Source organism: Cervus canadensis, chromosome X (assembly GCF_019320065.1).
Source record: "Cervus canadensis isolate Bull #8, Minnesota chromosome X, ASM1932006v1, whole genome shotgun sequence".
NCBI lineage: Eukaryota > Metazoa > Chordata > Mammalia > Artiodactyla > Cervidae > Cervus > Cervus canadensis.
The window spans coordinates 58,993,214-59,009,106 of NC_057419.1; the positions used below are offsets into that span (position 1 = coordinate 58,993,214).

A 15,893-nucleotide genomic window follows, 5' to 3' on the forward strand; every position below is an offset into this window, starting at 1 on the left:
ATAGGAAATTTCAACCCCAAACAATGGATTTCACCTTTTTCTCAAGTGCATACGGAACATTCTCCAGGATTGATCACATCCTGGGCCATAAACCTAGTCTTGGTAAATTCAAAAAAACTGAATTCATTTCCAGCCTCTTTTCTGATCACAATGTGGCAAGATTAGATGTCAATTACAGGGGAGAAAACTATTTAAAATACAAACATACAGAGGCTAAAAAACATGCTTCTGAATAACCAACAAATCACAGAAGAAATCAAAAAAGAAATCAAAATATGCATAGAAATGCACAAATGAAAATGAAAACATGACAACTCAAAACCTATGGGATTCAGTAAAAGCAATGCTAAGGGGAAGGTTCATAGCAATACAGGCTTACCTCAAGAAGCAAGATAAAAAATCATTTAAATAACCTAACTCTACACCCAAATCAACTAGGGAAAGAAGAAATGAAGAACCCCAGTGTTAGTAGAAAGAAAGAAAGAAATGAAAATTAGGGCAGAAGTAAATGAAAAAGAAACAAAAGAGACCATAGTAAAAATCAACAAAGGTAAAAGCAGGTTCTCTGAGAAGATAAATAAAATTGACAAACCATTAGCCAGACTCATCAAGAAAAAAGGAAGAAGTGTCAAAGCAACAAAATTAGAAATGAAAATGGAGAGATCACAACAGACAATATAGAAATGCAACGGATCATAAGAGACCACTATCAGCAGCTATATGCCAATAAAATGGACAACTTGGATGAAATGGACAAATTCTTAGAAAAGTGTAACTTTCCAAAACTGAACCAGTAAGAAATATAAAATCTTAACACACCCATCACAACCACGGAAACCAAAACTGTAATCAGAAATCTTCCAACAAACAAAAGCCCAGGACCAGATGGCTTCACAGCTGAATTCTTCCAAAATTTTAGAGAAGAACTAACACCTATCCTACTCAAACTCTTCCAGAAAATTGCAGAGGAAGGTAAACTTTGAAACTCATTCTATGAGGCCACCATCACCCTAATACCAAAACCAGACAAAGATGCCACCAAAAAAAAAAGAAAGAAAGAAAAAGGAAAACTACAGGCCAATATCACTGATGAACATAGATGCAAAAGTACTTAACAAAATTCTAGCAAACAGTATCCAACAAAATATTAAAAAGATCATGCATCATGGCCAAGTGGGTTTCATCCCAGGGATGCAAGGATTCTTCAATATTCGCAAGTCAATCAATGTGAAACACAACATTAACAAATTGAATGATAAAAAACCATATGATTATATCAATAGATGCAGAGAAAGCCTTTGGCAAAATTCAATATCCATTTATGATAAAAAGAAAAAACCCTCTAGAAAGCAGGAATAGAAGGAACATACCTCAACATAATAAAAGCCATATGTGATAAACCCAAAGCAAACATTATCCTCAATTGTGAAAATTTAAAACCATTTCCCCAAAAGTCAGGAACAAGACAAGGGTGCGCACTCTCACCACTACTATTCAACATAGTTTTGGAAGTTTTAGCCACAGCAATCAGAGAAGAAAAAGACATAAAAGGAATCCAGATTAGAAAAGAAGAAGTAAAACTCTCACTGGTTTGCAGTTGATCCTCTACATAGAAACCCCTAAAGACTCCACAAGAGAATTACTAGAGCTAATCAAAGAATATAGTAAAGGTGCAGGATATAAAATTAACACACATAAATCCCTTGCATTCCTATACACTAACAATGAGAAAACAGAAAGAGAAATTAAGGAAACAATTCCACTCACCATTGCAACCAAAAGAATAAAATACCTAAGAATAAATCTACCTAAAGAAACAAAAGACCTATATATATAAAACTATAAAACACTGCTGAAATAAATCAAAGAGGACACAAATAGATGGAGAAATATACCATGCTCATGGATTGGAAGAGTCAATATAGTGAAAATGAGTATACTAACCAAAGCAATCTATAGATTCAGTAGAATCTCTGTCAAGCTACCAACTATTTTTCAGAGAACTGGAACAAACAATTTCACCATTTGTATGGAAATACAAAAAAACCTCGAATACCCAAAGCAATCTTGAGAGAGAAGAATGGAACTGGAGGAATCAACCTGCCTGACTTCAGACTATACTACAAAGCTACAGTCATCAAGACAGTATGGTACTGGCACAAAGACAGAAATATAGATCAATGGAACAAAATAGAAAGCCCAGAGATAAATCCACACACCTATGGACACCTTATCTTTGACAAAGGAGGCAAGAATATACAATGGAGAAATGACAATCTCTTTAACAAGTGGTGGTGGGAAAATTGGTCAACCACTTGTAAAAGAATGAAACTAGAACACTCTCTAACACCATACACAAAAATGAACTCAAAGTGGATTAAAGATCTAAATGTAAGACCAGAAACTATAAAACTCCTACAGGAAAACATAGGCAAAACACTCTCTGACATAAACCACAGCAGGATCCTCTATGAGTAATGGAAATAAAAGCAAAAATATACAAGTGGGACCTAATTAAACTTAAAGGCTTTTGCACAATGAAGGAAACTATAAGCAAGGTGAAAAGACAGCCGTCAGAATGGGAGAAAGTAATAGCAAACAAAGCAACTGACACAGAACTAACCTCAAAAATATACAAGCATCTCATGCAGCTCAATTCCAGAAAAAATAAATGACCCAATCAAAAGATGGGCCAAAGAACTAAACAGACAGTTCTCCAAATAAGAAATACAGATGGCTAGCAAACATATGAAAAGTTGCTCAACATCACTCATTATCAGAGAAATCTCCCTGATTTCTCATCTCTCACCAGTCAGAATGGCTGCTATCAAAAAGTCTACAAACAATAAATGCTGGAGAGGGTGTGAAGAAAAGCAAACCCTCTTACACTGTTGGTGATTCAAACTAGTACAGCCACTATGGAGAACAGTGTGGAGATTCCTTAAGAAACTAGAAGTAGAACTGCCATACGACCCAGCAGTCCCATTGCTGGGCATACACACTGGGGAAACCAGAATTGAAGGAGGCACATGTCCCACAATGTTCATCACAGCCTTGTTTTCAACAGTCAGGACACGGAAGCTACCTAGATGTCCATCGGCAGACAAATGGATAAGAAAGCTGTGGTACATATACACAATGGAATATTACTCAGCTATTAAAAAAGAACACATTTGAATCAGTTCTAATGACGTGGATGAAACTGGAGCCTATTATACAGTATAGTGAAATAAGTCAGAAAGAAAAACACCAATACAGTATATTAACGCATATATATGGAATTTAGAAAGATGGTAATGATGACCCTCTATGCGAGAGCAGAAGAGACTCAGATGTAAAGAACAGTCTTTTGGACTCTGTGGGAGAAGGCGAGGGTGGGTTGATTTCAGAGAATAGCACTGAAACATGTATATTATCATATGTGAAATAGATCACCAGTCCAGGTTTGATGCATGAGACAGGGTACTCAGGGCTGGTGCATTGGGATGCCTGAGGGATTGGATGGGGACAGAAATGGGAGGGAGTTTAGGATGGGGAACAAGTGAACATCCATGGCTGATTCATGTCAATGTGTGGCAAAACCCACACCATATTTTAAAGTAATTTCCCTCCAATTAAAATAAATTAATTAATTTTTAAAAATTGATGAAGAAATAAAAAGGTTTTCAGACAAGCAAAAGTTATGAAAATTCAGTACCACCAAACCAGGTTTGCAACAAATGTTAAAGGGAATTATATAGTCAAGAAATATACGAGAAGAAGGCACATCTACAAAATCGACCCCAAACAATTAAGAAAATGTCAATAGGAACATATATATATATATATCAATAATTACTTTAAATAGATTAAATGCTTCAACTAAAGACACAGACTGGCTGAGTGGATAAAAAAACAAGACCCATATATATACTATCTACAGGAAACCCACTTGAGACCTAAAGTCACATATAGACTGAAAGTGAGATGATGGAAAAGTATATTTCATGCAAATGGGAAGCAAAAGAAAGCTGAAGTAGCAATCCTCATATCAGACAAAATAGACCTTAAAATAAAGAAGATTACAAGAATTAAGGAGGGACACTACATAATGATCAAGGGATCAAACATTTGTAAATATCTATGCATCCAAAATAAGAACACCTCAATACATAAAAATTAAACACTAACAGACATAAAAGGAGAAATTGACAGTGACACAATAATAGTAGGAGACTTTAACACCCCACTCACATCAATGGACAGCTCATGAAAACAGAAAATTAATAAGGAAACTCAAGTCTTATATGATACATTAGATGAGATAGATCTCATTGATATCTTCAGGACATTCCATCCAAATCCAAAAGAATACAACTTTTTCTCAAGTGCACATGGAACATTCCCCAGGATAGACCACATCTTGAGTCACAAATCAAGCCTCAGTAAATAAGAAAATTGAAATCATATTAAGCATCTTCTCTGACCCCAATGCTATGAGACTGGATATCAATGACAAGGAAAAAAAAACTGTAAGAAACACAAACACATGGAGATTAAACAACACTTTTCTAAATAGCCAACAGTTTACTGAAGAAATCAAAAGGGAAATAAAAAAAATTATAGGAGCAAATGACAGTTAAAATACACAATTCAAAACCCATGGGATGCAGCAAAAGCTGTTCTAAGAGGGAAGTTTATAGCAATACAATCCTACCTCAAGAAACAAACAAACAAACAAAAACATTGAATAGACAATGTAACTCTACACCTAAAACAACTGGAAAAAAAAAAAAAAGAAAAAACATTAATAGAAGGAAAGAAATCATAAAGATCTAAGTGGAAATAAATGAAAAATAAATGAAACAATAGTAAAGATTAATAAAACTAAAGCTGGTTCTTTGAGAAGAAAAACAAAATTGACAAGCCCTTAGCCAGACTCATCAGGAAAAAAGAAGAATCAAATCAACAAAATTAGAGTTGAAAAAGGGGAAGTTACAATATACCATGCAGAAATACAAAGAATAATAAGAGACTATTATGAACTACTATATGGCAATAAAATGGATACCCTGGAAGAAATTGCACAGATTCCTAGAAAAGTTCAATCTTCCAAGACTGATCCAGGAAGAAATAGAAATTATGAATAACCCAATTACGAGCACTGAAAATGAAGCTGTGATTTAAAAAAAAAAAATCTCCCAGAAAATAAAAGCCCAGGACCAGATGGCTTCACAGGGGACTTCTATCAAACATTTAGAGAAGAGCTAATGCCTATCCTAAAGATGTTTCAAAAAATTGCAGAGGAAGGAACACTTCCAAACTCATTGTATGAGGCCAGCATCACCCTGATACCAAATCCAGACAAAGACAACACAAAAAAAGAAAACTACAGACCAATATCACTCATGAACATAGATGCAAGAATCCTCAACAAAATGTTAGCAAACAGAATTCAGCAGCACATCAAAAAATTCAAACACCATGATCAAGTTGGGTTTATTCCTGACATGTAAGGATTCGTCAATATATGTAAATCAAACTGTGATACACTATATTAACAAATTGAAAAATAAAAACCATATGATAATCTCAATAGATGAAGAAAAAGCCTTTGACAAAATTCAGCACCTATTTGTGATTAAAACTCCTCAAAAACTGGGCATAGAAGGAACCGACCTCAACACAATAAAGGCCATTTATGATAAGCCTACAGCATACATTATTCTCTATGGTGAACAATGGAAAGCATTCCCCCTAATATCAGGAACAAGACAAGGGTGTTCACTCCACCACTATTATTCAACATAGTTCTGGAGGATATAGATACAGCAATCAGAGAAGAAAAAGAAATAAAAGGAATCCAGATGAGAAAGGAATAAAACTTTCACTGTATGCAGATGACATGATACTGTACCTAGAAAACCCTAAGGATAGTATTAGAAAATTACTAGAGCTAATCAGTGAATTTAGCAAAGTTTCAGGATGCAAAATCAATACACAGAAATCACTTGCATTTCTATATACTAACAGTGGAAAAATCAGAAAGAGAAACTAAGGAATCAATCCCATCCATCATTGCAACAAAAAGAATTATATATCTAGGAATAAGCTTATCTAAGGAGAAAAAAGAACTGTACACAAAAAAAATTAAAAGACACTAACTGGAGAAGGGAATGGCAAACCACTTCAGTATTCTTGCCTTGGGAACCCCATGAACAGTATGAGAAGGCAAAATGATAGGATACTGAAAGAGAAACTCCCCAGGTCAGTAGGTGCCCAATATGCTACTGGAGAGCAGTGGAGAAATAACTCCAGAAAGAATGAAGGGATGGAGCCAAAGCAAAAACAATACCCAGTTGTGGATGGGACTGGTGATAGAAGCAACGTCCGATGCTGTAAAGAGCAATATTGCATAGGAACTTGGAATGTTAGGTCCATGAATCAAGGCAAATTGGAAGTGGTCAAACAGGAGATGGCAAGAGTAAACGTTGACATTCTAGGAATCAGTGAACTAAAATGGACTGGAATGGGTAAATTTAACTCAGATGACCATTATATCTACTACTTTGGGCAGGAATCCCTTAGAAGAAATGGAGTAGCTATCATAGTCAACAGAAGAGTCCGAAATGCAGTACTTGGATGCAATCTCAAAAAAGACAGAATGATCTCTGTCCGTTTCCAAAGCAAACCATTCAATATCACGGTAATCCAAGCCTATGCCCCAACCAGTAACGCTGAAGAAGGTGAAGTTGAAGGGTTCAATGAAGACCTACAAGACCTTTTAGAACTAACACCCAAAAAAGATGTCCTTTTCATTATAGGGGACTGGAATGCAAAAGTAGGAAGTCAAGAAACACCTGGAGTAACAGACAAATTTGGCCTTGGAGTACGGAATGAAGCAGGGCAAAGGCTAATAGATTTCTGCCAAGAGAACGCAGTGGTCATAGCAAAGACCCTCTTCCAACAACACAAGAGAAGACTCTACACATGGACATCACCAGATGGCCAACACTGAAATCAGATTGATTATATTCTTTGCAGCCAAAGATGGAGAAGCTCTATACGCTCAGCAAAAACAAGACCAGGAGCTGACTGTGGCTCAGATCATGAACTCCTTATTGCCAAATTCAGACTTAAACTGAAGAGAGTAGGGATAACCACTAGACCATTCAGGTATGACCTAAATCAAATCCCTTATGAACATACAGTGGAAGTGAGAAATAGATTTAAGGGACTAGATCTGTTAGAGAGCCTGATGAACTATGGATGAAGGTTCGTGACATTGTACAGGAGACAGGGATCAAGATCATCTCCATGGAAAAGAAATGCAAAAAGGCAAAATGGTTGTCTGAGGAGGCCTTACAAATAGCTGTGAAAAGAAGAGAAGCAAAAAGCAAAGCAGAAAAGGAAAGATATTCCCATTTGAGTGCAGAGTTCCCAAGAATAGTCAGTAGAGATAAGAAAGCCTTCCTCTGTGATCAATGCAAAGAAATAGAGGAAAACAACAGAATGGGAAAGGCTAGAGAGCTCTTCAAGAAAATTAGAGCTACCAAGGGAACATTTCATGCAAAAATGGGCTCAATAAAGGACAGAAACGGTATGGACTTAACAGAAGCAGAAGATATTAAGAAGAGGTGGCAAGAATACACAGGAGAACTGTACAAAAAAGATCTTCATGACCCAGATAATCACAATGGTGTGATCACTCACCTAGAGCCAGACATCCTGGAATGTGAAGTCAAGTGGGCCTTAGAAAGCATCACTACGAACAAAATTAGTGGAGGTGATGGAATTCCAGTTGAACTATTTCAAATCCTGAAAGATGATGCTGTGAAAGTGCTGCACTCAATATGCCAGAAAATTTGGAAACTCAGCAGTGGTCACAGGACTGGAAAAGGTCCGTTTTCATTCCAATCCCTAAGAAAGGCAATCCCAAAGAATGCTCAAACTACTGCACAATTGCACTCATCTCACAAGCTAGTAAGGTAATGTACAAAATTCTCCAAGCCAGCTTCAGCAATACGTGAACTGAGAACTTCCAGATGTTCAAGCTGGTTTTAGAAAAGGCAGAGGAACCAGAGATCAAATTGCCAATATCCACTGGATCATCGAGAAAGCAAGAGAGTTCCAGAAAAACATCTATTTCTGCTTTATTGACTACACCAAAACCTTTGACTGTGTGGATCACAATAAACTGTGGAAAATTTTGAAGGAGATGGGAATACCAGACCACCTGACCCGCCTCTTGAGAAACCTGTATGCAGGTCAGGAAGCAACAGTTAGAACTGGACATGGAGCAACAGACTGGTTCCAAATAGGAAAAGGAGTACGTTAAGGCTGTATATTGTCACCCTGCTTATTTAACTTATATGCAGGGTACATCATGAGAAACACTGGGCTGGAAGAAGCACAAGCTGGAATTAAGATTGCCGGGAGAAATATCAATAACCTCAGATATGCAGATGACACCACCCTTATGGCAGAAAGTGAAGAGGAACTCAAGAGCCTCTTGATGAAAGTGAAAGAGGAGAGTGAAAATGTTGGCTTAAAGCTCAACATTCAGAAAACTAAGATCATGGCCTCTGGTCCCATCACCTCATGGGAAATAGATGGGAGACAGTGGAAACAGTGTCAGACTTTATTTTTGGGGGCTCCAAAATCACTGCAGATGGTGACGCCAACCATGAAATTAAAAGACACTTACTCCTTGGAAAGAAAGTTATGACCAACCTATATAGCATATTAAAAAGCAGAGACATTACTTTGCCAACAAAGGTCTGTCTGGTCAAGGCTATGGTTTTTCCAGTGGTCATGTATGGATGTGAGAGTTGGACTGTGAAGAAATCTGAGTGCCGAAAAATTGATGCTTTTGTACTGTGGTATTGGAGAAGACTCTTGCGAGTCCCTTGGACTGCAAGGAGATCCAACCAGTCCATCCTGAAGGAGATAAGTCCTGGGTGTTCATTGGAAGAATTGATGCTGAGGCTGAAACTCCAATACTTTGGCCACCTCATGTGAAGAGTTGACTCGTTGGAAAAGACTGTGATGCTAGGAGAGATTGGGGGCAGGAGGAGAAGGGGACAACAGAGGATGAGATGGCTTGATGGCATCACTGACTCGATGGGCATGAGTTTGAGTAAACTATGGGAGTTTGTGATGGACAGGGAGGCCTGGCGTGCTGCGATTCATGGGGTCGCAAAGAGTCGGACATGACTGAGCAACTGAACTGAACTGAACTGAATGAAAGAAATCAAAGATGACATAAACAGAGAGATTTCCCATGTTCCTGGGTAGGAAGAATCAATATTGTGAAAATGACTATACTACCAAATACAATCTACAGATTTATTGTGACCCCTCTCAAATGACCAGTGGCATTTTTCACAGAACTAGAACAAAATATTTCACAATTCATATGGAAACACAAAAGACCTGAAATAGCCAAATCCGTCTTAAGAAAGAAGAATGGAGTTGGGGGAATCAACCTTCCTGACTTCAGATTATACTACAAAGCTATGGTCATCAAGACAGTATGGTACTGGCACAAAAACAGAAATATAGACCAATGTAATAAGATTGAAAGCCCAGAAATAAACCCATGCACCTTTGGGTACCTTATTTTTGACAAAGAAAGCAAGAAAACACAATGGGGCAAAGATAACCCCTTCAATAAATGATGCTGGGACAACTGGACAGCTACATGTAAAAGAATTAAATTGGAACACTTCCTAACACCATACACAAAGATAAACTCAAAATGGATTAAAGACCTAAATGTAAGACCAGAAACTATAAAACGCCTAGAGGAAAACATAAGCAAAACACTCTCTGACATAAATCAGGCCAAGATACTCTATGAACCACCTCTTCAGTTCGGTTCAGTTCAGTCACTCAGTCGTGTCCAATTCATTGATACCCCATGAACCGCAGCACACCAGGCCTCCTTTTCCATCACCAACTCCTGGAGTCCACCCAAACCCATGTCCATTGTGTCGGTGATGCCATTTAACCATCTCATCCTCTGTCGTCCCCTTCTCCTCCTGCCCTCAATCTTTCCCAGCATCAGGGTCTTTTCAAATGAGTCAGCTGTTTGCATCAGGTGGCCAAAGTATTTGAGTTTCAGCTTCAACATCAGTACCTCCAATGAACACCCAGGACTGATCTCCTTTAGGATGGACTGGTTGGGTCTCCTTGCAGTCCAAGGGACTCTCAAGAGTCCTCTCCAACACCACAGTTCAAAAGCATCAATTCCTCAACGCTCAGTTTTCTTTATAGTCCAACTCTCACATCCATACATGACTACTGGAAAAACCATAGCCTTGCCTAGATGTACATTTGTTGGCAAAGTAATGTCTCTGCTTTTTAATATGCTATCTAGGTTGGTCATAACTTTCCTTCCAAGGAGCAAGCATCTTTTAATTTCATGGCTGCAGTCACAATCTGCAGTGATTTTGGAACCCCAAAAAATAAAGTCAACCACTGTTTCCACTGTTTCCCCATCTATTTGCCATGAAGTGATGGGACCAGATGCCATGATCTTAGTTTTCTGAATGTTGAGCTTTAAGCCAACATTTTCACTCTCCTCTTTCACTTTCATCAAGAGGCTCTTGAGTTCTTCAATTTCTGCCATAAGGGTGGTGTCATATGCATATCTGAGGTTATTGATATTTCTCCCAGCAATCTTGATTCCAGCTTGTGCTTCCTCCAGCCCAGCATTTCTCATGATGTACTCTGCATATAAGTTAAATAAGCAGGGTGACAATATACAGCCTTGACATACTCTTTTTCCTATTTGGAACCAGTCTGTTGTTCCATGTCCATTTCTAACTGTTGCTTCCTGACCTGCATGCAGGTTTCTCAAGAGGTTCCATTACTCTAAGAACCACCTCTTAGAGTAACAGAAAGAAAAACAAAAGTAAACAAGTGGGACCTGATTAAACTTAAAATCTTTTGCACAGCAAAGGAAACTATAAGCAAGGTGAAAAGACAGCCCTCAGAATCGGAGAAAATAATAGCAAATTAAACAACTGACGAAGGATTAATTTCCAAAATATACAAGCAACTCATACAACTGAATGCCAGAAAAACAAACAACCCAATCAAAATGTGGAAAAAAGGCCTAAACAGACATTTCTCCAAAGAGGACATACTGATGGCTAACAAACACATGAAAAGATGCTCAACATCGCTCATTATTATCAAAATGCAAATCGAAACTACAGTGAGATATCACCTCACACCAGTCAGAATAGCCATCATCAAAAAGTCTACAAACAATAAATGCTGGAGAGGATGTGGAGAAAAGGGAATGCTCTTGCACTGTTGGTGGGAATGTAAATTGATACAGGCACTATGGAAGATGGTATGGAGACTCCTTTAAAAATTAGGAATAAAACCACCATATGACCCAGCAATGCCACTCCTAGGCATATACCCTGATGAAACCAAAATTGGAAAAGACACATGTATACCATTGTTCATTGCAGCACTATTTGCAGTACCTAGAACATGGAAGCAACCTAGATGTCCATCAACAGATGAATGGATAAATAAGTTGTGGTACATATACACAATACCCAGCCATAAAAATGTACACATTTGAGTCAGTTCTGATGAGGTGGATGAACCTAGAACCTATTATACAGAGTGAAGTGTGTCAGAAAGAGAAAGATAAATTCCGTATTCTAACATATATATATATGGAATCTAGAAAAAATGGCACTGAAGAATTTATTTTCAGGGCAACAATGGAGAAACAGACATAGAGAATAGACTTATGGACTTGGGGAGAGGGGAGGAGAGAGTGAGATGTATGGAAAGAGTTACATGGAAACTTACATTACCATATGTAAAATAGATAGCCAATGGGAATTTTCTGTATGTCTCAGGAAAGTCAAACATGGGCTCTTTATCAATCTAGAGCTGTGTGATGGGGCGGGAGATGGGAGGAAAGTTCAACCCACTCCAATATTCTTGCCTGGAGAATCCCATGTACGGAGGAGCATGGTGGGCTACAGTCCACAGGGTTGCAATGAGTTGGACATGACTGAGCGACTTAACTAACTTAACTATGGCTGATTCATGTTGAGGTTTGACAGAAAACAAAATTCTGTAAAGCAGTTATCCTTCAATAAAAAAATAAATAAATAAAAAAGATTCTACAGATAGCAAATGCTCAAGAGTGTGTGGAGAAAAGGGAACCCTCCTGAAATATTGGTGGGAATGTAAATTGGCACAGCCTCTATGTAGACCAGTATGGAAATTCCTTAAAAAACTAAAATTTGAGTTACCATATTATACTGCAATATGACTCCTGGGCATATATCCAGAGAAAACTCTAATTCGAAAAGATGCATGCACTACAATGTTAATGGCAATACTATTTACAATAGCTAAGACATGAAAGCAACCTAGATGTCCATTGACAGATGAATGGATAAAGAAGATGTGGTATATGTATACAATGGAATACTATCAGCCAGAAGTAATGCTACTTGGACTTCAAGGAGATCAAACCAGTCAATCCTAAAGGAAATAAGTCCGGAATATTCATTGGAAGGGCTGATCCTGAAGCTGAAACTCCAATCCTTTGGCCACCTGATACAAAGAACTGACTCATTGGAAAAGACCCTGATACCAGGAAAGATTCAAATCAGGAAGAAAAGGGGGGCGACAGAGGATGAAATGGTTGGGTAGTATCACTGACTCAATGGACATGAGTTTGAGCAAGCTCCAGGAGTTGGTGATGGACAGGGAAGTCTGGCATGCTGCAGTCCATGGGATCGCTGAGAGTTGGACACGACTGAGCAACTGAGCTGAACTGAACTTAATGCTACTTGCAGCAACATGGATGGACATAGAGATTAATATACTAAGTGAAGTCAGACAAATACCACATGATATCACTTTTATCTGGAATCTAAAATATGATAACAAATAAACTTACTTTTAAACAGAAACAGACTTGTAGACATAGAAAACAAAATCATGGTTACCAAAGTGGAAAGGGGATGGGGCAGGGATAAATTAAGAGTTTTAGATTAGCAGACACAAACTACTGTATATAAAATAGGTAAACAACAAAGTCCTACCACATAGCACAGGGAACTATATCTAGTATCCTGTAATAAACCATAATGTAAAATAACATGAAACGTATATATATATACATACACACATGTATGATGTACATGTATATGTGTATATATATATACCACATATAACCAAAATATATACCAAAATTTTGTTGTACACCAAAAGTTAACACAACATTACAAATCAACTATACTTCATTAAAAAAAAAAAAAAGTAGTAAATAGTCAAAGCGAGCAAGGGTCAGCAAACCAGAACCCACAAGCCAAGTGTGACCTGTTCCCTGTTTTGGTAAATAAAATTTTATTGGCCCCACACATGCCTGTTTGTTTATGTATTGTCTTTATCTTCCTTTATATGAAACAGTTAGAACTGAGTAGTTGCAATTAAAACCATGTGACCTGAAAAGAAGGCCTAAAATATTTATTATCTTGACCTTTACAAAAAAGTTTACTGTTACCTCTCCTAGAGAATTAAATAATCTTTGAGTGGGCCTGATAAACCATGCTCCAGTATAATGCTTAATGGGTATGCAATTCACATTTTGCCTTATTGCCAAGTTTTGAATATTCTTCCTAAATACCCCTCTTTGAATCTCACTCCCTTATATCCATTACATCCCTTACATCCAGCACAGATCTCCCTACTTGGGTCTCACTCATTGATTTCTGCTCCTTCCTAACAGGAAATCACAACTGCTTTTGGAGCCCCTGGAGATCAGGATGAACCATGGCCTGGAAGAATCTGACCACTAACTTTCTTTGTCTTGTGTCTCCCACCAGGCCTGCCTGTCATGTCATCAGCAGATTCACCGGAATGCACCTATATGCCCTCTGTGCAAAGCCAAGAGTCGGTCCAGGAATCCCAAAAAGCCAAAACGGAAGCAAGATGAATGAAGAGAGGGAGAACACTTAGAGCTCTGCCGCTCATAACCCCTCCCCTTGACCAGAGTGATTGATGTCTCCATGTGAAAGAACCCTTCCCCACCTCTATTTAATGTGATAGAAGCACAACCCCCCTCTCACTTTGCTTTTATTTCTTTCTGCTGTCAGAGTTTCTGGTTTAGGAAGAGACGTTTTTCAGGTGCTAATGACAGTTGTGTCTGCAGTTCCCTTCTCTCTCACCCACACTTTAACCCCTGTCCTTGTTAGAAGACAAGGGAAGGGCAGAAGTCCCAGATGTGATTCTCTGTCTCTTGTTTCTGAGGCCTAGTGCCTAAGGCCTGAGGGCTGAGTAGTCACATATCTTGTTTCAGGTGAAAGTTCCAGTGTTCCCCCTCCCTGTACTTTTACCTTAGGCTACAAAGGGACAATATTCTTTTTTCTGGACTTTCCAGTAGGTTCGGTGCGTACATCTCCCCCACTCCCACACTCATCTCATCCTCAAGGCCCAGAGGTAGCTTGGACAAGCTCTCCTTTTTGTATTAATTTGGGAGGCCTAACTGTTTTATTAGAGTTTACCACCCCATTGCCCCCTACCCTGACAGTTTCCCAGATATACTAAAGTTCTCAGGTACCAGGCTATGTGTCTGAGGACCCTAAAATCTGTGGACTTTTCCCCAATAATAACCCTAGCTTTTGAAAATTAGTAGTAGATGTTCCCCACAGTGAAATCAAGGAGCCAGACCTACTCTGCAAGTCCTGCTAATTCATTTCCTACGTCGTTGGTCTGAGGGCTTTGCTATAGGGGCTGTGTTAGGCTGGAGAGACTCCGGGATGACATTTGTGTTACTTTTTGTTCAAAACCATTACTCTAACACTTTACTCAAATGGTGTATCTTAGAGTTCAAAGTAATGGGTTGTGATTCAAGTGAATGCCAGTCACTTTACCATGCAGGTAGGTGAGACCTCTACTTCAGTCATCTCTCCCTCTCTTGGGTCAGCTCTCTTCTCTAAGGCAACTTCAGCTCAGGTCAACTTTTGGCGACTCCCTTTCCGGTGAATTGTGCAGGTGATTTTCCCTCTGAGAAGAAAAGATTCCAGTTTCCCCTAACCCCTACAGCTCTTCCTCTCAAACTTAAGGGATGGGATGGGGACTGACTGAAAGAATGTTGGCTTCAGGTATCAGGCCCTGGCTGGGGAGGGGAGGATATTTTTCCTTCCTTTCTTAACTGTATTTTTAAGTTACCACAGTGTCTGTGTGTTCATAATATATAGAAGTTTCCTCTGCTCTTTGAAAGTAAGAGCATTATGTCTGTACAAATTCTTTTAAATAAACATTTGTTCATTGGAATAAATGCTGACTCAGTGCTTACTAGTGCCAGGTAATAGAAAAGATGTAATGGCCTTTCCCCTTCTGGGTAGCTCTTCTTCACTCTTTTTTATTCCACCCTATAAGTAAGAAAATCAGGAACATCACTACATAATAATTTACCCTATTTTTATAATAATTTCCATTTATTCAGAGCCTACTCTGTGTCAGGTCTTTATGTAAGATGCTTTGTATAAATGATTGTATTTTATTTTCAAAACAACATTCAAGCTAAGTATTCTTATTGCCATTTTCCAAAAATGTAAACTGAAGCTCAGAGAAGTAACCTGTACAGAGTTAAACAGACAGCTAGTAAGAGAAATTTCAGGATTTGAACTCAGATTTGTCTGGTTCCATAGTCCATTTTTTCCCCTACTTTTTCTCCATGGTCATTTTTTAAAGCTTTTCTCCCTTTTGGGATGGCTTTACCACAGGAGTAGTTGAAATAACTCTGAACTAGAAGTCAGAGACTACAAATTCAATGACTGATGCAGGAGTATAAAGGCCTGGTCCCCTATGGAGATATAATAGGGAACACCTCTGAACGGCCATCCCAGCTTCAGAGCTCC

General features: G+C 38.4%; 1 protein-coding gene across 2 annotated transcripts in view; it reads left to right on the plus strand.

Annotated features, from left to right (window-relative positions):
* The window catches only part of ZC4H2 (zinc finger C4H2-type containing), a 66,704-nt gene extending 51,394 nt beyond the window's left edge, over window positions 1–15,310 (plus strand). For both annotated transcript variants that reach the window (XM_043459309.1, XM_043459307.1), the window contains one exon: window positions 13,857–15,310. In XM_043459309.1, the coding sequence (XP_043315244.1) occupies window positions 13,857–13,989 (133 nt within the window). In that variant the 3' untranslated portion in view covers window positions 13,990–15,310. The remainder of the gene's footprint in view (window positions 1–13,856) is intronic.
* The last annotated feature ends 583 nt before the right edge of the window (window positions 15,311–15,893 follow it).